At 44.2% G+C, this 22059-nt stretch overlaps 2 protein-coding genes across 2 annotated transcripts; both read right to left on the reverse strand.

Annotated features, from left to right (window-relative positions):
• Window positions 1-5191: 5191 nt before the first annotated feature.
• SFXN4 (sideroflexin 4) lies at window positions 5192-14310 on the reverse strand. The gene is made up of 14 exons (XM_030951687.1): window positions 14201-14310; window positions 14057-14122; window positions 13245-13319; window positions 12839-12865; window positions 12696-12750; window positions 11913-11938; window positions 11398-11448; window positions 11247-11312; window positions 11067-11135; window positions 9697-9787; window positions 8383-8498; window positions 7583-7668; window positions 6385-6499; window positions 5192-5556 (listed from the first exon to the last, which is right to left on the reverse strand). Exons 1-14 carry the CDS (start codon window positions 14237-14239, stop codon window positions 5479-5481), a joined length of 960 nt encoding a protein of 319 aa, XP_030807547.1. The 5' UTR covers window positions 14240-14310; the 3' UTR covers window positions 5192-5478.
• Window positions 14311-15620: 1310 nt separating this feature from the next.
• Window positions 15621-21674, reverse strand: PRDX3 (peroxiredoxin 3). Its single transcript, XM_030951654.1, has 7 exons — window positions 21619-21674; window positions 21472-21547; window positions 21247-21388; window positions 20385-20520; window positions 18126-18229; window positions 17183-17348; window positions 15621-16402 (listed from the first exon to the last, which is right to left on the reverse strand). The coding sequence occupies exons 1-7, from the start codon at window positions 21652-21654 to the stop codon at window positions 16349-16351; spliced, it is 714 nt and encodes a 237-aa protein (XP_030807514.1). The 5' UTR covers window positions 21655-21674; the 3' UTR covers window positions 15621-16348.
• Window positions 21675-22059: the final 385 nt, after the last annotated feature.

The raw sequence follows: 22059 nt of genomic DNA on the forward strand, positions 1-22059 counted from the left end.
TTCATTCCTGATCTACATGACAGAAATTCAGATGAGTCAAAGCCTTATGCACCAGGAAAGCTGAAATGGCCAGGTGCCACAGGAAGAGCAGCAGCTTCTTGAATGACTGGAGCTGGAACACAGGTACTGTCTGATGGTGCTCTGTGTAAATGAAATCTAGATGGAACCTTCTCAAGTCATACTGAAACTGGGAAAGAGTTAAGAGAAAATTAAAATTTGCCTACTTTATCACACCAAATTTTTTTTTATACACCTAAACTGCTTCACAATCTTCTGAGAAGAATTTAGAGTCGGAAATGCTCTGAGCCAAACAATCTGTATTTGTTCAGAAATGTCCACAACAAATCAATCAATTCTGCAGTAGCACTTTGTTACAAGAAAAAAATAACCATTTTTCCTGGCCTTTGTACAGATAGGCTGTAGCATGTGGTTTTACATAGAGATTTTATACTTATGATAAAAACTTTAGTAACCAATATTTATATTATTACATAATTGGATGTTTGCTATTCTGAAACTGGTAGAGCTCATCAATAATTATGTGCAAGCAATATTGATTGGAGAAAGAATTGTCCTTCTGCTATGTATGATACCTTAAGAAAATCTATTTTAGAATGTGATTAAGGAATGTGGCATCTGTGTATACAATGAATGGTTATTACAGTCAGGAAATGAAAGTGTTTCAGAGCAGTCCCCTATTTTCAGGGGTGTAAAATTCTGCTTTAAACACTTAGTCTGAAGTTTAAATTCTGAACACAGTAGCATGTAATTTTAACTTCTGAGAAAAATACTGCAACTGCCTTTGTTTACCTGTAAGTGCTCTACAGCTTTTTTCCCCATTTGCCCATTCATGGTTTTTGTTAATGGTTCTTTAATATTGCTGCTTCTTTAATATTGCTGTTTTGGGGCCTATAAAACAGTCAGATTAGAAGAACTGCAAAACTATGCTGAAAATTCTATTCAGGACCTACTTTAAAGTCCACTGAAATGGAATTCTTTCACCAAGGAAAATCTGAACCTGCTTCAGCCAGCTGTCTTAACACCACAGTGTAACTGAGAAGAAATTCCCATTTTTTTCTTATTAACAAATTGCCTTAAGGCATATCTAGAGACAACCACACAAAGCAGAGGAGCTCAATTGCAAACTAAACCTTGAATGCCTGTTTTGATTTCTGTTCTGGAAATGTTTCAGTTGAAAATCTCAGTGTTGTATTAGATCTCCTGCCGTTTGTGCAACACAGATGAAATACGATTTTGCACTTAAGGAACTGGACTCATAGCATGCTTATGCCTATTAAAAAATTCCTAAACAGTCTGCCCTTTCGTTTATGTAAATTTATTTTTGAATAGTTGTGACCACGGAGCCACAGGCATTAGCTCTTAATTTTGCAATACTGGGATTGAGCTATGGTTTGGGCTTTAGGTTGGAAATGTTCAAACACTTCTGTCATTGCTGATTTTATCATCAGCACTGTACAACATTCATTGGCCTCTCTCAGCTTCAGTGAGTTCAAAGGATTGTCTTAATGTTCTTGCATTTTCTTATTGCCTTTTGACACTGTTTTTTTTCAAAAATGTTTAAAATAAAATAGAAAAATTTGCAAGGTCAGGACAGGAAAATATTTCTACTTATTTCTTGCTTCCCTTTCCCCAGGATGCACACAAGCAGACTGTGGGTGCAGTTGCTCTTTTGCAGTCAGATGACATCCTTTCTTCCTCCTAGAGGCAAAGGCCATTTCAAATGGAATTTTTATTCATACCTTTTCATCTTTTTACCTTTCTGTTCTTGGAGAAATACAAAATGGTGAATGGCTCCTGCACCATAACATCTCCACTATGTTAGCAGAAATTGGAAGGTAAAGGAGTGAGCAGGGCAGAGGCCTGGAAAGGGAAGCAGGATAAACACTCAGTCCCTGCAGCTGAGATTTTGCTGAGTAAATTGGGTTACTTGCTTTACGGCTTTCATCCCTAGGGTTTTAGTTCCTGGTAGGAGCTGCCCTGCCCTGCTTCCCTGCAGGCAAATGTGTGGAGGGGGAATGTTCAATGGAGAGCAGTGTAATGCTGTTCAACCTGGAAAAACTTGACATGGGACATGTTACAGAATCCATCTTAAACATCCTGGCTGCTTCTGCCTTCAGCCTCTGACTGCTCCTGAAATGGCTACAGAGGGTTAGTTCCTTGTGTGGTGTGAGATGTCAGTTGAAGCAGCTCCATTTCTTGATTAAAAACAAGCCATAAAGCTCAGTGCAGGGAGTTCCCAGCTGCCTCTTAGTGCCTTACATCCTTCCCTAGGCAGCTGGCTGCAGTCTGAGTCAGAGCATCTCTGGTCAGGTGAAATCATTCCTTGGAGCTGCTGAGTGATGTGGGATAGGAGACTCCAAAGCTGGGCAGCAGCTCCTTGCTGAGTGCCACGGAGCAGCACGTGGTGTTTGCTGTCTGACGGGGAAGGAGCTGCAGTGCAGGACTCCCTCCCTGTGTCCTTCCTCCTGCCTTCCTTCCTGCCTACCTGCCTGCCTTCCTCCACCCCCAGCATGTGGGGAAAAGGGAAAAGCAGCATGGCTGGGTTACAGGCCTGGGGGAAAAGCAGGGACACAGCTCCAGCTGAGAAAGGCTTTGATCTCAGAATTTCTTAACATGAGAGTGGCTGATTTTTTTAAGCTACATTAAAGGAGCCTGAAAGCCTCACTGGATTTTCCTACATTTCAAGATGACAAGCTGAGTGGGTGAGGCACAGCATCTTGTGCTGTACTAAGACTTCTATTTTCCTTGAAGCTGAAAGCTTCCATCTGTTATTCACCACAACTTAAACTGGTTCCACCACTAATGCACTGTCACTTAACACCAGGGCCAGCTAAGGCAGGATTCAGACCTGCCTTGGGCTGGTGTGTTGTTAATTTATTCCACATTACAAAGGGGAAGGTTTCCTCTTCCCAGGTCCCTCAAACATGCTGCTTTGCTGCTTGTCCCAGTCTTGTATCTCTGGATTACCAGGTGTCTGCTCCTGGCAGTTCTCACCTCAGGGACTGGTTCAAGGCAAGGATGCCAGGGCCCTTTTAGCAATGTCATTTCCCTGCCCTGATTTGGGAAGCAGCTGAGTCAGCCAGACTGACAATTTAAATGGCAGGCACCTGCCCTCCTCTTCTCGAAAATTCTGGTTAGGGCAATAGGAACATTTATGAGAATGAGGGAAAGGGGTATTTAATAACTCTAAGTGAGCTGGGTTTAATATGGCAAATTTCAGCTCAAGTATTCAGTAAGGAGCTGGTGGAGTTTGAGAAGGGGCAGCTGTAATAACAGACTCCATTACCAGACCTATTCCAGAAGCCTTACTCATGGAGTTGTAATGACATCAATTTGCTTAAAACATCCAAGTGTGCTGCCAGTGAATTTATAGCTTGTCTAGTTACCATGACAATCCAAAGTTCACCAATATATTCTCTTCTATTTGTTGGCTTTACTCTACTCTTAGGTTTTGGGGTTTTTGCTTGTTCCCACTGTGGTTCATGTAATTAGCATTTACTTTAGCCATTCTTAAATTATGTTTAAAACAGGAGTGGGGAGAGGTGCAGGTCTTCACTGTAGTGCCAGTTACTGTTTACTGAGAGTGGAATCAGACCCCTCCTGCATTTGCCTTTGGTATGTGACTGAAATAGGAATACAGAAACATCGTTTAGATAATTTAACTGCAGGGTGTTATCTGTACCTCTGCTATTAAAGCTTTGCAAGGAGACAAACACTTCACCCAGAGAGGCAGGCTGAGGCTTAAGCCTGTTCCACCTGACCCTGTGTTAGAATCATGGAATGGTTTGGGCTGGAAGTGACCCTAAAGATCATCTAGTTCTAACCTCCTGCCATGAGCAGGTGACATTTGGTTCAGCAGACCCTTTGGTCTGACACAACACAATTATCTTCTTGACCCTGATGAGATTTTACCACATACTGAAGGACATCACCCTCAGAGGCTGAGTGAGCCAGCAGAGTTCAGCAGGTGTAAACAATCCTTTACGTTTAAAAATTCACCACAATTCTCCAGTGGAGTAGTGCAAGCTCTGCCAATTACGGACAGTATCCATATGGTCTTCCTGGAACAGCTTTACAGCATGTTCCCCTCCACTTCCAGGTCCTTAGGATGTGCTGCTGCTCCTCTCTCCTCTTCCCTTGTCTGACCTTCCCCTCCAGTAAGTTGGTAGAGGAAGGCTCAAAAAAGGCAGAATTCAAATAAGAAATTAAACTCAACCCCCAGCTTCCTGCTTTTGTTCAGTGCCAAAAGCACAGCAGGAATCTCTTCTTGCAAAAGCCCAGGCCTGCTATTTTTCCTTGCTTTGCTCTATGCTGCTCTCTTCCTGTAGGATGGATTGGATTGGGCAACCATTGTTTTCCTCACACTGTGAAAAGAAATCCAATCCTCCAGCAACAGCAGAGCAGTGACCTGTGCATTGTGCCCTAAGTTAAATTATGGCACACTTTGAAGGCTGCACTTGTGATAATCACCTTCACACAAATAATTTTGTACTATTTAGTGCATTTCCATCCTTGTCACACAGCCTTAGCAGCACCTCACATAACTATAGGCAGGAGTTGTAGTAGAGGTAGCTCAAAAATCACTGAAGATGTTGTCACAATTAGAGTATCCTGTAAGCTCTTTCTTCACAGACAGCTGAGGATAATTTCATAGGATCAGCAAAATGTATTACGTTGCTGATCCACATACAAAAATGATGGCACATATCAAAAGAGCTTTCTTTCTTTGGATAAATACAGCCAACCTGCAAAAGTGGAATTCCTCACTGTCCACCACAAGGTCAGAAAGACATGGGATCTCCTCATGGCTTCAGTGTAAAAACCAAGTTCTAAAGCTCAAGGGCCATCAAGCTTCACAACTCCTTCAAGGACGTTTAGAAAAACAGGAATTAACTGGTAGTCAAGTTTGTCACCCATTTCCTGAACACTTTTTAAACAACTAAATTAAACCAATATTCTATTGCCATCAGGGTTGCTTTGTCTAATATCACTTCAAGGGCTGCCTCACTCACATCTCATCCTCAAAAGGAGCATTGTTAGATCACTGAAAACATGAAAGTGTTCTGAGAAGAACCAGCTGGACTTTACCCACAGGAGTACTGATGTCAAAGCCTTCACCAGCTGGGTTCCTGGAAAGAAGCACACCAAAAGTTGAAGCAGCAGAACAAACTTAAGTACTCAGCAGTCATATAATTAAGAAATCAATCATCTGGGGAAGCACAGAACATAGCTTGTGACAAAGGCTGAGTTACAGTGCTTTTCTAGCAATTCTCAGCATCAGCTGAGGTGTGTTTATGTGCCTCCAGGCTGGGCTGGCAAAGCCACATTGCCAAGTTCACCATCGTACACCAGATCTGGCACCTTTGCCACACAGAATCACAATTCAGTCACAAATGCCAGTGGTGCATTCAGGATTCACTTGGATCAGAGCACACACTTCTGTATAAAAGCCAGGCTCTAAATGCCCCTGTTGTAGAAGAACTCTGTTTCTTCTGTAGATGACAGAATTTCTGGTTCAAGGTCTGCTCGCTTTATCTGCAATGTAGGAGAAAAGGGAATCAGCACCACCATGGCCTGGAAAGTGGAGGTTAAGTCCTTGTTACTCCATTGCACTTTGCACAAATTCAAGTACTGCATTCAGGATTTGGGACTTGCTCTTTGTTTATTTGGGGATTTGAGGGAGTTTTCGCTGTTGTTTTGGGGCTTTTTTTCTCCTCCAGCATTTTCTACATGTGCACACATACTGGAAAAAATACTTATTTTTTTAAAATAGTGACATTACCCCTGTTCACTATAGAATCACAGAATCATTTAGGTGTGAAGAGATATCACCAAATCCAGCTGTAAATATATTTGGGTGACACATAGGAGAACTTCTGCTGTGGGATGAGCCATTGGGAAGCCCAAAGGGCATCAACCAGCCCTAATCTCAGTACATAATTCCTCAAAAGTCCCCTCATTTATGTTCAGTTTGCTTTGTTGTAGTAAGAGATGAAGAAATATTAAAAAAACCCAAAAAACTAAAATGCCAGAAAGTTTAGACAAATAAAAGAAACAACTGAAAATTGCAAGAGTTAGTTCTCCTGACCTTGCTTGCTTCAGACTGTTGTGAAAGCCTGATAAATCTACATTGAAAAGTGTAAATATAAATAACACACAATGGAGCTCAGACCTTAAAAGTCCTGTGAGCCTCTGCCTGCTGCACGGGCCTTCACAAGCAGCCTCTCTGCTGCCCCATTTAAGATGTACCACATTAATCCTGTTGATTTTTTTAATATGTGGCCTTCAGAGTGCTGGCCATAGTTCTGAAAGGCTGATTTAATGTCACAATAATCTTAAATCAATTCCTGTGAAAGGACTTACCTCCCCACACTGTGGGAACATACTAAAGGAGACTGGCAGCATCCCTGCTAGGACTGACATAATCACAAACATCCTCACAGGACCCAAAGCACGAGGATTTTTAACAAATCTTCCTCTGTCCAAGACATTGAAAAAAGTATGTCAGTGTATTGAAAACTAATCTGACAGTGACACAAAAAGCATTAGCTATTATTTTACTGAAAGTAGTAATAATCTAGGCTTATGGTTCCTAAACATGTTTCCTTATTGAATTTCCTATGGTCTTACTCTTAACTTCCTGTGCTTTCCCTTTGTTTTGTGCTTGCCTGCAGCATTTTCCAAGCTCAGACTGTCAAGATTAAGAAAAAAAGCAGCAAGAACAAAGTGACAAAAGGAGAGAAAGTACATTCGTGCTTTAAAGTGGCTCAGTTCCTTCATTAAGATTTTTCTTGCATTACCTTCTTTCCTTACACATTCTGTTCCTGTGGGCAGCCCTATTTTACCTTGTGCAAAAATTTTTTACTTGACATATAGATATAAAATTTTATTTTACATCTGCATTTGTCTTCTGGTAACAGGAGTCCCTTAAGCTGATAGGGAATCAATTTAGGCAATACCAAATTACCTGACAGAGACGATCCCCACCTGTATTATTTACATGACAAAAAGCTCAGGGCAGGCTAAGAACCCTCTCATAAAGCATACAATGTATTCTTCTTAGGATACAGGGATTTAAAATGTTGAAAAGCAAGAACATGTTTTACAACAGGTGGAAAACTATTAGGAAGTTGGGATCCAGCTTTAATTGCAAATTCAAGTGCCAAATTACCTCTTCAGAAATACAAACCTAAGCTAAGTGCTGTAAACAACCTTGATACAGACATTGAAACTCAAATCTTAAATTAGGGAACTGGAGGTGGGTAGGTGCTGGAAAAACAGCCTGTCAGGAGAGCACAAACATGTTTGTTTGTGTTTTTACTGCATGGAAGCAGAGAGGAAAACCTCATTCCTACAAACCCTGGAGCATGGGTTAGACATAACCAGATTCACTTAATGATCTCAAAGAATCACAGCAGCTGAACAGCAACTTCCCACATCATCACTTCCACCAAGGCAAGCAATACTGCAAACCCAAGGGAAAACCTGGCAAATGGTGACAGCCAGACTGAAAAGCAGAGTCCCACTGCCCAGGCACCCCAGCCCCTGCAGTGCCTCTCACCTCTGCAGACAGTACATCAGCACTTCTGGCAGGAAGAATGTTGTCCCAAACAAGACTGCTCTGGACAATGCTGTTTCCATAACAGCCTTCAGGGAGAGAGCAAAACAAGTGGTGTCAAAAGAATGTTCTGGGCAGCTTCAAGCACTGCCTGCTGCCCTGACTGCTTTTTTGTCTTACACTCTGGACTTGAAAGCAACAGGTTAATGAGGGATAACAACAATTATTACAGGAATTCTTTCTTAAATGGAAACTCAGAGACAAATACTCTGCTTATGACTGAGAAATTCCTTTAAAATAAGGTGAAACTACTGATGAGATCTCCTGCCATGATAATAATTTTGCTAAGACTGGCTTTTGAAAGTTGTGCTGAACTTCATACAATTGGTTATACCTTCTGGACATCCCAACTAGCCTGTGTTAAATCTTAAGTTCTCTCTCCAGCTGTACCCAAATCCTTATGCTCATGCAGTTCTTTCCACAATACAGGGCTTTTCTCTGAGGTGTCCCTTCAAAAGATCCAAGAGTCTTATCTCCTTCTGGAGGTGACCAGAGCAAACAGAAATGTCTGTGCCAGTGTCTCTGGTCCTTAGTATACTGGTGTGGGGAGGCAGTCAACCCTTGGTGACACTGAAGTTGTGGAACCTGGTTCCAGAGACCTAATCCAAGCCTGCCCAAAGATTCAGCACCTGATGTGGAATTCCTTATTCAATATATCCAACCCTATCTAGTCTCAGCATCACATTCTGCTCTTAGCAGGGAATGAAAGGCAAGTCAAAAAAGTTCTCCACCCCCTCACCTACCTTCTCACCAGCCTTCTTAGACACTCCTATAACCTTGCCATTCCTGTCCATCACTTCTATCCCATTATCAAATTCTGGGCTTCTCACCATCGCCACGGTAAATGCACTTGTCAGACCTGCAGGGGTAAAGGGCACTTTGCTTTAATAGATCCCAAAGGACTGCCTCATAGTAACATTCATAATGATGTGCATTTTACATTTCCAGTTCAACACTTCACATCTGAATAACATGACAGCTGAAAAAATACTGCCCCATGAAAATCTACTCGGGATCTGAATCTCTGTTTCAGAAGCTTGAGAGAGACTGCAAGGCTTCAGACCTAAAAGATGCTTTGTCATTATGGATTCAGAGCTTTAAAATCATTTCCATCCAGCTCAAACCACGAGTGCTTTGTCTTAAGAGAAAGTGGAGGGATTTCTGTTGTGGTTAGGTTTTGTCCTGCTCAGCATAAAATCCAGCACAGAAGACAAAATCCTGAAAGGAACAAACAGCATTTCAGAAAAGGTTGCATCCTGCATTGAAAGGAAGGGCACAGACTGTCAATCTGACCTTGCTTGAAAGAAGAGTTTGCTCTTTTTATTAGTTTTTGGTAGAGCTATTCCATAAAGACATTAGTGTACCAGAGGACACTTTGCAAATGGCTGGACTAACACTAATCAATTACCTTCAGGCTTTTCTCTACATTTAAGAAAATGGAAGCACATTTAACACCTGCTCCAAGGAAACAAGCCAGAAACCTCTAATGTACTTCAGAAAGATCTGAGTAGGCATCTCACATAACTTGAAACAGAGGAGATGATGCATTTTAATTGTATCAATTTTTCCCTAAGAAAGGCAAAAAATTTCTATTATGGCAATAGAAACATAATTAATGACATTAAATAGTTAAACTTGTCCTGGTGCAACTTCACCCTGGCAGCAGAGCTGTTGCAGTAATGAACAGCTCTTTCCTTGTAGGATTAATAACACCCTGCTGGAACAAGTCTCCCTTTCTGCACTCCCAGAGCGATGTTGCACTCTGGTGTCACACATGTGCCACACCAGGTCACGTCAGTGCCACTGCTGCTGCCCTCCTGATGTGTTCAGGTGCTTTCAGGTATGTGTACAAAGCTCACAGGAGTGCTCTGCAGCTCTGAAACTAAAACCAGTAAGAATCCAGTGAGGTCGGGGATGCTGCACAGTGAGAGTTGTCTCCCACAGAAAGGAGGGGACCAGCAAAGGCAGTCAGAGAAGAAACAGAGACCACACCTGTGCAAAAGCAAGAAAACTCTACAGTCAGACAGGAAAATGGTGCACAGTTTGTTCCCACTCACCAAGCAGAGGAGCAGGCAGCAGTTTTCTGACCACAAGCTGCATTAATGAGTTCTTCAACGCGTAACGATTCATGAAGACAAGAGGGAGAGCCTAAGGCATGAAGAGGAAACAGGCCACTGAAAAAATGTGCAGCATTTCAGTGTAACAGGTTAGGAAAATCAATCTGTGACTTGGTTACCATCTATGAAAATAAACAAATGCTTTGGTTTAACATTCCAACAAAATATACAACTTCTCTAGTTAATGAAGGTGCTTGTAATCACTCTTTTAGATAAGAATGCAAAACATTGTGATAAAAAAAGCATTCAACATTATTATGTAGAGGAGAGCAGCAGTGTGAATACAAAGACAGAAAAAAGAAAATTATTACCTCTGACTAATATTCCTTGGACATTCATCCAACTGCATTGTGTCACACATTTCTCTCTCCCCCAAACAGGAAATCTGGTTTACTTCTGTATTTTTCCTGCTTCTCTGCAGTTTCAGCCCAATTCTATATTCCCATAACACACTTGCAGGAAGTTTCATGTAGGAATAAAGGGCCAGGACACCAGCTGACCCTCAGAGACTGCCCTGAAGGACAAAGGGAAGCACTCCCATGATGACCCACAGGCAGGGCTGCCTCCCCAGGTTTCTGTAAGGCCTGAGCAATCCTGGCCAGCTGTTTTGCCCTGCAGTGGGCAGAGGTGAAACTCCTCTAACAGAAGCAAGAACAATCCCATTTTTCTGCCAGAAGCTTATGAAAATCACTGCTTTGTGGTGGGGGGTGAGGAGAGGCATTACAGAGACATCTACACTTGTGATGATTGTCATGATGATTCCTGAGCTCATTCTGATGTAACAAACTCCAGAAACCAAAACCTCCTATTCCAGCAGAGAGTACAGGGTCAGCTCCCTTCTGGAAGACTAATTTCCCTGCATGCAGTGCAGTATTTTTATGGCTATGTTCCTGAGATTTGAGCAAACATTGTCCAGTACTGATGCTTGCAGACCTCACCACTTGTTTGGAGTTAGATCTCTTCCACAGCACCACATGAAAAATCAGCTACAACAGTGGCTCACCCTGTGTTTATGAACACTGGCCAGCTCCTCTCACTCCTCTCACTACCTGTTTGCTAAACTTGCAAAACAACAAAGAAATTGACACAAGAGGAAGCATGAGGGGAAGCCAAGCAAAATAATGGCTGACAGATGATCAGAAAATATTCTTATCCTGAACAGTTCTGTGGCAAGACATCAGAGCAGAACACCAGAGCACAGTCCTGAAGGATATGTGGCACTGTGGATATCCTGAAGGATATCTGGCACTCAGTGCCAACTCCTTCTCAGGAGAGCTTGTAAGGAAAGCAGTCATTGAGCAAATACTTACACCAACACAGGCTGAATAGGAAATGGCTCCCAAGCCAAGCAAGAGCTGCTTTTGCGGAAGTGAGTATTCCTAAGGACAGAAAAACCACACTGCATAAATACATTGTAAAACACTTCAAATCAAGTTCAAAATGGCATCTGCATAATGAAGAGGATTACAAAAATAAAAATCAATACTCACTTCAGCCTTTGGGGTGCCATTTCCATTTACCAGAGTGAATGCTGTGGTGTATGTGTGAAACACAAACTGCAGAAACAAGAGATTGTAAGAAAAGTTGAATTCAGGATTGAGACTAGAAGAGCTGTAAAAGTAGAAAGAAAGAGGCAATTACCTGCCAAAAAAAAGAATGTCTTGCGTGGCGCTGAACAGATGAAACGATGACCTAAGAGGAAAACGCACAAGAAAATGAGGCTTGAAGAGTGTGGAGGTTTTTGGTGCAGGAGCACCAGGAGAACTGCTGAGGTACCACTGGCAGCAGTGCCAAAGGCCATCAGCCCTGGTTCCAGGCTGTAACATTCTCTTGTTCTAGATTTTTGAGGCTGAACAGACCACACCTTGCCTTGCTCTCATTGCTGAGTGATCTCACCTTGCATCAGAAAGCTGTCCTCACACATGAACAGTCTCTTGGAATGCTGCTGGAGAAGGGTAACCAACAGCTTTGGACTTCCAGGGAGATTCTTTAAGAGCTCGATTTCCAGGTTACTTCCCATACAACAGATGTCTTTCAAACAGCTTGTGCTGAAGCTACAATAAAGCCCCAAAACTTCCATTCCCTCCCTCCAACCCCTGGCTATGGACAACGGAAGCCTTGCTGGATGCACACTGGCATCTGTCACTATTACTCACCAAGGGAAGAGTTATGGGCATGAAAGCTAAAAAGAAAGAAAACTTTATTTCAGTAAAAATAACATCTCTGAGTGTAGATGGATGGTCTAGAGCAGAAAATTCCCCTAACTTCATCTCCAAGTAAAACACTGCCCACAAACCCCAGCATCACCATTAACTTCAGCCCTAAGCTTTATCTCTCACTCTTGGCTCAAGGAAGCCACAATCCCTGCTCAGATTTCACAGCCAAAAGGAGCCCTCATGAATTCCCCTCCCCAGGGCTGCTTGGAAACCAAATAACTGAAGACAAGTTCAGCCCTCTGTTCAAAAAGAGAGGTGTAACAAAAGCTGCCACAGTTTTGAGTGGAGATAATAAACAGGAGATAATGAGTACAGAGCCTCAGTGTGGTTCTCTCTGATTAACAGCTGTGCTGCCTAAACAAACCCCAAGCACGCCTGATCTGTCACCAGAATGTAAATTTATCCAGCAGCCATCAAGGGAAAAACTTAAATTACAGCAGACAGTTAAACGTGGAGGGATTTGGGAACTCATTCTGCAGTAACAAGAAGCAGAGACTGATCAGAGTGTTTCCATCTAGATGAGCAGATTATCCCAGGGAGAAATTCCTCAGCAGGACCATAGGAATAAATCAATCTTCCATACATTTAACAATGCAACTAAGAGAAGAGTCTGCTTGCTTTTCTATGTGGAGAAGAGTGTCACTGTGGTATCACAGCAGCTGTTCACCATGAGCTATTCCTCCCTGATGCTTCAGTCACACACATAAAATTAGGGGAACCCACCTGGAGGCCTAAACAAAACAGGAATTATCTTGTCTGTGTCAGGATGTACGCTGGACTTGGAAAGAAAAAAAAAAGCAAATTAGAACATCTTTGCCATACTTGAATAAGGGGAAAAAAATAATCTAAATATTTTGTAAACTTACCAGGCTTAGCAAGAAGGCTTTTTTAGTCTACAACAGTTGGAAAATTAGGTTAATAATTAAATTTCAGAAGAGGCAGGGTAAAATCTTCTTTCTAAAATTATTCTATGTCTTTTTCTAATCACTTCCTTTTATACAAAGTATATTTGTATATATATATATTTGTATAATACATATATTTATATATTCCTTTAATTATATTCTTCCCCTAAAATTTCTTTCCTTATACTCCCTGTTGAATATAAAGCATTCACATCCCATGAGCTGTGTAACAGCACCAAAGCACACACTAGGGCAGAACAGAAGGTTTATTTTAAAAAGGTAAAACTAGTAAACATTTTAAACCATAAAACAACAATTGAATATGGATAAACACTTATGTTAAGACTTTAACTGCAGTCCAAAATACCTGATTATTCTGTATGGGCTCACTTAGGGTCTTCTCATTGAGTAGTATTGATAACCTGGTTCTTTGTATTTCATTCTGTATTTGAGAGAAAAAAATAAAACAAAACAAACAAAACCATCTCAGTTTCAATATTTTAAGTGCAATACATCAGCTATAAAACAAACCTAGAAGCTAATGATGTATCTGTTCCTTGCAGTGAAAGCAAGAACACTCCTAGACACAATGAATTCACGATCACAGATTTTAAACTATTGGGATAATTCAACTGCTGGCACAGCAGGGCTGCTGAGATGGCTGTGCCTAGAAATGTCCCTTGGTTTATGTAATCAGAAGTGCACACCCGTGGGTTTCTGTTTATCCTAGGACTGTGGAATGGTCCGGCTTGGGAGGGACCTTAAAGCCATCCAGTGCCACCCCTGACAAGGGCAGGGACACCTTCCACTGTCCCAGGCTGCTCCCAGCCCTGTCCAGCCTGGCCTTGGGCACTGCAGGGATCCAGGGGCAGCCAGAGCTGCTCTGGGCACCCTGTGCCAGGGCCTGCCACCCTCACAGGGAGGAATTCCTTTCAGCTACACAATCTGAACCTCCTCTGACACTTTAAAGCCATTCCCTTGTCCCAGCACTCCGTGCCCTTGTCCTAAGCCCCTCCCCAGCTCTCTGCAGCCTCTTTAGGCAGCGGAACATGACATCCACCGCTACATTCCTCATGAATTCCCTTCTCCACAGCAGCCCTGCGGTGATCCCATTCCACCCCCGGCCCAGCCACAGCCCCTCAGGCCGCCCGCTCATCTCGACCTTCCCGCGCTACTCACGGAGGACTTGAACAGCAGCAGCGGATCCAAGGCGTCCGCCCAGAGGAGAAACCTCTGGAAGAAAGACTGAGGGAGACACGTTGGAGGCGTTATTCCGGACCGTCCCTAACACGACCCGTGCCCCCTCCCGGCCGCGGTGCCCACCTGCCCCTCCGCCCTCCAGAAGCGCAGGTTGGCGTCCATGGAGCCGCGGCACCGGAAGCGCCGCCGGGCCCGGTCCGGTGCCGCACGCTCCGCCCGGCCGCGGAGCCGCCGCGCCGGGGCCCCGCTCCCCGCAGCGCGCTGGCGAGAGGCCCCACGGGCTTTTCCCTTCCCAGCAGGTTCCCGGGAAGGCAAGGCAAGGCCCCACGGGCTTTTCCCTTCCCAGCGGGTTCCCGGGAAGGCAAGGCAAGGCCCCACGGGCTTTTCCCTTCCCAGCAGGTTCCCGGGAAGGCAAGGCAAGGCCCCACGGGCTTTCCCTTCCCAGCGGGTTCCCGGGAAGGCAAGGCAAGGCCGGGTGAAGGTCGGGGTGTCGCAGCCCCGCAGGCACAACCCGGCCACTTTGGTGCGGCAAATGAAATAAACAGGGCAGGAGATCTTTCTCCTTTTAATGCCTTTATTAAAAATCAGCTCGGGTGGGAAGAACCGACACGGCGCCGCTGCTTCCAGGAGTGGCACGAGGAGGAGGAAAAGTGCAGCTGTGACCGCTGGTCTGCAGGCAGAGCTGGGGCTTCTGTTCCTCACGAGAGCACCAGGAGATTCCACTTTTTCGGTTTGACATTCGAGGTCCTCTTTCCAGCCGACATCTTTTTAGGTTAGGGTGAGGGCTAAAAAGGGTCTTAGCGGACACTGGATTCTGTTCCTCGCGTCTAGACATCGCTTCGATCCCTCAGTTCTGTTGTTTCTAGGGGGTTTTAGCTAGGTTTGGTGAGGGGCCTCTTCATTTGCATGCCAACCCTGATGTCCCCTCCTCTTCACTGTCCTGGGCGCCATCCTCCAGGAAGCAGCAAGGTCTTACTCGACAAAAAAAGGAGAATTCCCAACCATCAACAACAGGTAGTTAACGAAAAACTATTAACAACAGGGACTACAACAACAAACAGTTAGAACTCCACCCTGGCAGCAACTGGCCCAACCTGTGAACTCTGCAATCTTTAAAAAAAAAATGGGCAACTTTTCTACTCATAACACTAAATACCGGGTTAACTGGGAAAAACCCATGGTTACATTCCCAAAACAACCAAACACCCGGACTGAAAAGATTTGCAGCTAGTGGAACCCGGAGCATCAGCACCAGCACCGCTTCAGTCTCAATTTTACATCCTTTGTTACAGCATTGATCCTTGTTATAAAGCTAACTCAGGGCTCAGCCACCTTGTGCTTCTTTGCTCAGAGGGTCAGAAGATGAAAAACAGAAACACACACAGTGTTGTATTGATCTGTGCAGCCCCCCAGGACTTTATGTCCATGGGCTGCTCCCCATGGCACCTGTGAGCTGCTGTCGGAGCTGCTGAGGCAATGAACACATTCAGTTCCTTCCAGAGAGAGAGAAAGAGAAAGAAAAGCAAAGCACCACGCCTGCTGCTAGGCCACGTTAAGATTATTTTATTATAGCTAGAGAGATGCTACATCAGTTTCAAGCAGTACAAGAGTCAAGCAAATTCAAGTGAAAGAAACTTTGCCATTACGCTCCAATAAGTGCACTACGGGGGTTCATGTTTTTACCATCTCCCAAACAAAATTAAAGTTCATGCTTGTTAGTGCTCCTGAGTAGCTGCATTTCTGTTTTAAATGGCACACATTTACATTCTTTCCATGTTTTAGTGCATTTACACACAAAACCAATGATTTTAAAATTACTTTTACTTATTACATTCATCTCTTCCTCTGCAAAAATCATTAAAAACAAACCATGTATCAAAATTCTATCCTTGTATTTTTTCTTTTTTTTTTTTTAACGGACTTTTACGTTGTGTGAGAAAATGAAATGCAGGAATTTTTCTGGTCCAAAACTAGATAAAGGGAAAAGCCAGTGGAAGACAACTGTAACTTGTGTACTCATCACATTCAGGAAGATGATTAATGGTCACAGAAATCCATGAAACTGAAGTTGCAGAAGGCAGGGGGGAAAGCCTTAGTTTTACCCTTTTTAAAGCAAGACAAGGGAGTCAGTAAATATTTCAGCATTTAATTTCTTCTTAAACATGAGAAAATGACAGCTTTTATTTTTATTATTAATTTTTACAATCACAGCTGTTTTCCGAATGTCTTCAGTAGACAAAACTAAAGAATTTTATCCATATATTTGAGTGTTTAGTAATGCACTTTTTCAAAATATTCTTTGGAACCTTCTGGGCTTGGTTTGATCTGTCAAGAAAAGAAAGTTAAGTTATTACTTGGAACAGGTATGATAAAAAAAACACAGATTTGATACTTTATCCAAGAAAATACATGCATACTTTATAAAAACAGTGATCTGTTTATTGATTGGTTGAAAGTTGGTTGGAAGACAAAAGCCTAGATCATGTACAAGTCCTACTTGAAAATTGTAAGTATAAACCACATTTTTCCTCTTAAAGTAAAAAGTAAGTAATTAAGTAATTAAAAACTCTGAACTCAGTTAACGTATAAACCACATTTTTCCTGTTAAATTACAATGCATTAAGTAAATAAAAAATCTCAACTCAGCTAACATATAACCCATGTTTTTCTGTTAAATTACAATGCATTAAGTAAGTAAAATATCTGAACTCACCTAACATATAAACCATGTTTTTCTGTTAAATACAATGCACTAAGTAAGTAAAATATCTGAACTCGGCTAACATATAAACCACATTTTTCTGTTAAATTACAATGCGTTAAGTAAGTAAAAAATTTGAACTCAGTTAATGGAGAGTCCAAGTCAAGTTTGGAGTTTTGAACACAATTTGCATCTCCTAAAAGGAAACCAGTAACTTTCTTCACAGAAATCCCACACTTACTATCAGACAAACAGACTAAACTGGCCCAACCGATAACAGCTTTGTGTTCAGACAACAGGCACAGGCACAGTGAATCACCTCACATCCGAGTGGATCCAGCCCTCCAGACAAGCACCAGTGGCTGTCTTTAGGAGGATGCATTTAGCCCTGAGCAGGCACTCACCGTGGGGGAGTTTGGAATCCAGTCAGCCGGGCACACCTCGCCGTGTGTCTCCACGAACTGGAAGGCCTTGACCAGGCGCAGAGTCTCGTCCACGCTGCGCCCCACGGGCAGGTCATTGACACTCAGGTGCTTGATGATCCCGTTTGGGTCAATGATGAACAGACCTCTGCAATGGAGCAGTTCAGGCAAGGCAAATCAATTTCCCAGGCCAAACACAAGGGACTGGGCGCACAATTTCAGCAGTGACACACGTCAGTTAGGAGGGAACTGCAGCATTTGGTATCTTGTTTGTCAGCAAAGCAATCCACCACTGCTGTGGTACTGGGAAATTACAAAGTATGTATGGAGACTATTCAATCTAGGCAGAGGGAACAAAGGGAGAACTCAGTGTTCCACCTGTACTTCAAAACTGAAAGCTGACATCCTGCCCATGTCTTTTTGGTCAAATCTGTAGGTGCTGAGTGAAGAGCTGCTTGTGCATTATGCTACTAAATTAAATCCCGTTGGTTTTCACAAATGCTTGTATGCAAAGTCCCAATCTTACCATACTAATTAACTTAATCTCTCAGTAAACAAATGCCTAAAGTTCCTGATCCAAAGAGATCAGGAACTGAAGGTCTCCAGAAGACTCCTATCCAATCAACTGTTTCTCAGGGACTACTATGGAAAAAAATTATCAGAAATTGCCCTTCTATGGACATGGAGTTAGGGACATGGAGTTCTCTGGCTTTTCCCTCACACATTTTCAGAGAGGCCTGGAGCCATTCTCAGCTTCATGCCCAAAATGAGCAGGTGGCATCCAGCCTTTCCTCAGGGTGTCATCCAGCCATCCTGCAGCAGAAGACATCTCCCAGTCTTCATCTGCCATTTCCCTGCAGGAGGGGACAGCGTGCCTTATGTTGGTTACACTGGGTTGTGTCCCAGCACAGCAGTCCAGCCTTACCTCAGTGCTATGCCAGGTCCTTCCAGCAGCACCCCATAAGAACGGGAGATCTCCTTTGTGAGGTCTGACAGAACTGGAATATTCATTTTGCCCAAACCGCCGCTCTAGAGGACAGAGAAAGATTTCCCTTGGTTACAAAAAGCTCCATAGGATGATCCTCCCTGAGTGCTGGATTCCATGTTCTTGAGGGCACAGTAACAACAAAACACAACCAAGGCATCTGCTCCATGAAAAGAACCGAGTGTGTGTGGTGTTGCTTGGGTTTGTTTTGTTTGTTTGTTTTAAAGTAGTCAAGAACAGTTTATGTCTTTAGAAAGTGAAAATTTCTCTTGCACTGAGCATTTTAGAATTGCTGATTTTGGTGGTAAGAGGCTACCAATGGCAACAGCCATACATTTCCAGAAAAACTTCCTTTGTATCTTATTCAGGAGCTTTGAATACAAAAATTTCTACTGCATATTTAAGTGTTCAGAATTAAACAGGATGAACATGGTGGGGAGGGAAGGGAAACAAACCTGTGAACAAACAAACTTTGGAGCACACATCTGATGAGGAGCAGCTGAAGATATGTAGCCTGGAGAAAAGGAGACGCAGGAGTGACCTCTACAACTACTTAAAAGTGGGTGTAGCCAGGTAGGGGTAAGCCTATTCTCCCAGGTAACAAGGGACAGGACAAAAGGAAATGATGTCAAATTGCACCAGGGGAGGTTTATATCGAATATTTTCAAAAATTTCTTCACAGAAAGGACTGTCAGGCATTGGAAGAGACTTCCCAGGACATGGGAAAAAAAACATGTGAATGCAACACTTGAGGTCATAGTTAGTGGTGAACATGGTGATGGTGAGTTCATCATCTCTTCATCATCATGAGACTACATGATCCCAGAGGTCTTCTGCAATCTTAAAAATTCTGATTCCAAACACAATGCTCTTACCCACACACTAAGTATGTCAGAGTTCTGCTGCTTTATTCAGTGCATATGGTTATTTTTTGTTTTGCTTCTCACAAATCAATTTAAATACTATTTGAAGAGTCAAGCAAGATTTCTTTCCATTTTGCCACAGACTGAGACTGCAAGAGAGATAAGCTCTCTAACCTTGAAACAAGGCTGGAGTTTATTAGCTTTGCTATTCTTGGCATCATCAGTGAATCACTGTGTAATCTCAGCCACAGACCCAGACCCTGCAAACACTTGTCTGCAACAGAGTTCCCTACACAGAGCTTTGAGCACAGATGTCAGACAAACCAAGGCTTCAGCTTCTCTGGGTTCTCAGTTTCCTGCCTATGCCACCATGGAATTCTTTCCACCCTGTGCAGGGTGTTTTGAGCTGGGCCTTGTGGGTCCCTTTCAACAGTCTGTGCATCTGTAAAACACTGAGCACAAGCGACATATCCTGAACAATTTGGGATAAAGCTGGGAACTCAGGCCACAATTACACTGCTGAGCTTTGAACAAAGCCTGCAGAACAGAAATACTCTTGACAGGCTCAGCCAAGGTGTATTAAATGCAGCAAACTCTCCTCCCTCCCCTGTATGTTCCAGTGGTGCCAGAAGGCACCCAGCCTGCAGCCCTACTGGACAATGCTGTCCATACAGGCTGGGACTGCTGGCACAGGTGCTTCTGTACCTTCCTGGGACAACTGTGGCCCTCTACAACTACCTAAACCAGGGAGATGCTTTATGTCATCAAAAGCAGGTGTTTTTTCATATCTGAAAGAGGCTCCTCTCCAGTAAAAGTCTTTATCACCTTCTTTCCCTAAAGAAAGCCAAAAGCCTCCATTTGTACTGCAAGAGTGGAGCCCTTTCAGCAAATGAGAATTAACGATACAAGTGCTCCAATAAACTGGTGGCTCCTCTGCTTCCAACCTGAAGCCACCACTGTTGGGTAATTGTTAACAGTAACGACTGAACAGCTGCTGCTCCTTTTCTGTGATAGTTTCTGTGCATTATCAGCTGTCACAGGCACTTTGGGACAGTGACATGTAAACTGAGCATTTGTCTTTTGAGATATGTTATCAACAAGGCTATCATCACAGCTAAACAAGTTAAAAACCCAAGCCAGACAATTATGAAAAAGAAAACAAAAGACAGAGGTCAGAATTATGTCATCAAATCTAGAAGTTGATTGCATATGACTTTAGGAAATCTACTAAAAATCAGCGTTGGCACAATTATTTATTCAACTCCTCTTCTCTGGAGCTCTTGTGAAAAGAAACCAAACCAAAAGAGAAAGCCCCAAAAAGATACTCAATTCCTACCCTTCGTGGTGTGTTTATCCATGCCAGATGAGTAAAATGAGAGTCCACTGAAACTGCCACCACTTCACAGTTCACATCACGAAATTCTTTCGCTTTGTTGCTGAAGGCCACAATTTCCGTGGGGCAGACGAAGGTGCTGTGGGAAGACAGATCAGGCTGTAATAATTCTGCCATCTTCTCTAGAGAAGACTCATGTCTGTTTCTAGGCATTTTCTTTAGACTGATAATTTTTTAGCCATGTTTCCTGCTCAAAATTAGTTTCAGTCTCAAACCAACAGTCACAGCCGCACAGCTGGAACACCAGTTACCATCTCCAAGTTCTAGACAGATTCCTTACAAAGATGGAGAAACTGCCTCTGCTAGACACTCTCTGGACAGAGTTTTTGGAAACTATAGCAGAAAAATCTGCAGGTTAAACCCTTCTCCATGTGCCCACATGCACCAAGACACTCTTGGCAATTCAAGTCTTCCGAGCAGACTGACCCCCATCCTATCATGTTTTGCTCTAAAGCAGTCTAGCTGCAGTTCTCCTGGCCTTGTTTCTTCAAGGACAGAGTCTCCAAGGCAGTCCCAAATTGCAAAGCAATGTCCTCAACCCTGGGATCTGAGTGTAACAGGAACCACAGCCAGCTCCTGATGCAGGCCTTGCAGCTAGAAGATGCTCTCCAGCCACCCTATCCACTGCTTTAACACACAATGGCCGCGTGCCCTCAATCTTATCACTCACGCTCTAGAAACAGGCACATCTGCCCTGCAAGACTGGCTCAAATCGAACAAACCCAGAACGACTTGCAGCGCTTGTGATGACCTTCAGCAGGACCTTCAGAAGGCCCATCGGGAAAAGGGAGAAAGCCGCACTCACAAGTCCAGGGGGTAGAAGAACAGAACAAGGTATTTCCCCTTGAAATCATCTAGGCTCAGCTCCTTGAACTCTTCGTTCACGACAGCCGTTCCCTTGAAGGCCGGGGCGTGCTGGGTCACCGCCACAGCGAACCGCGAGGAGCCTGCGGAGGGGAGAACGCAGAGCTGCGGGCCGGGCCCGGGGGCGCTCCCGGGGCGCCTTCCCCAGCCGCCCTCCCGCACTTACCGAGGCTGAAGGGGCGGCGGGCGCAGGCCGGGGGCCGTGCAGTCCCTCTCCTCCCGGCGGCGGCAGCCAGGGGCACCTGCGGGGACAGAGGGGGTCAGGCCGGCGGCGGGGCCGGGCGGGCAGGCCGGCGGGCGGGCCCTCACTCACCGCGGCGCGCAGCAGCCTCCCCAGCGCGGCGGCCATGTCGAACGGCGGGCGGAGCGGGGCGGAGCGGGGCGGAGCGGGGCGGGCCGCCGCGGGCGGGAACCCCGGAGGGGCGGTGAGGGACGCACGGGAATCACGGAATCGATCCGGTTGGGAAAGGCTTCTCGGACCATGGAGTCCGACCTATGGTCGAACACCAGCGGGCAGCCAGACCATGGCACGGAGGGCCACGTCCAGTCTGTCCTTGAAGACCTTCAGGGACCGTGACTCCACCACCTCCCTGGGCAGCCCATTCCAATGTCTAACCACCCTTTCTGCGAAGCAGTGCTTCCTAATGTCCAACCTAAACCTCCCTACGCACAGCTTGAGGCCATGTCTTCTTGTCTTGCCCTTTATTACTTGGGAGCAGAGCCCGACTCCTCCTGTCAAGGAGTTGTGGAGAGT

The sequence above is a fragment of the Camarhynchus parvulus genome, chromosome 6 (genome assembly GCF_901933205.1).
Source record: "Camarhynchus parvulus chromosome 6, STF_HiC, whole genome shotgun sequence".
In the NCBI taxonomy this organism is placed as follows: Eukaryota; Metazoa; Chordata; class Aves; order Passeriformes; family Thraupidae; genus Camarhynchus; species Camarhynchus parvulus.

Coding starts and splice junctions, on each gene's coding strand:
- SFXN4 (XM_030951687.1), bottom strand. CDS start 14,239: ATGGACGCCAACCTGCGCTTCTGGAGGGCGGAGGGGCAG. Junction 14,123..14,200: donor TCTGGAGGGCGGAGGGGCAG/GTGGGCACCGCG, acceptor TGTCTCCCTCAG/TCTTTCTTCCAGAGGTTTCT. Junction 11,939..12,695: donor TGTTTTGTTTAGGCCTCCAG/GTGGGTTCCCCT, acceptor CTTTCTTTTTAG/CTTTCATGCCCATAACTCTT.
- PRDX3 (XM_030951654.1), bottom strand. CDS start 21,654: ATGGCCGCCGCGCTGGGGAGGCTGCTGCGCGCCGCG. Junction 21,389..21,471: donor CCGCCGCCCCTTCAGCCTCG/GTAAGTGCGGGA, acceptor TCCCCTCCGCAG/GCTCCTCGCGGTTCGCTGTG. Junction 18,230..20,384: donor GGATAAACACACCACGAAGG/GTAGGAATTGAG, acceptor TCTGTCCTCTAG/AGCGGCGGTTTGGGCAAAAT.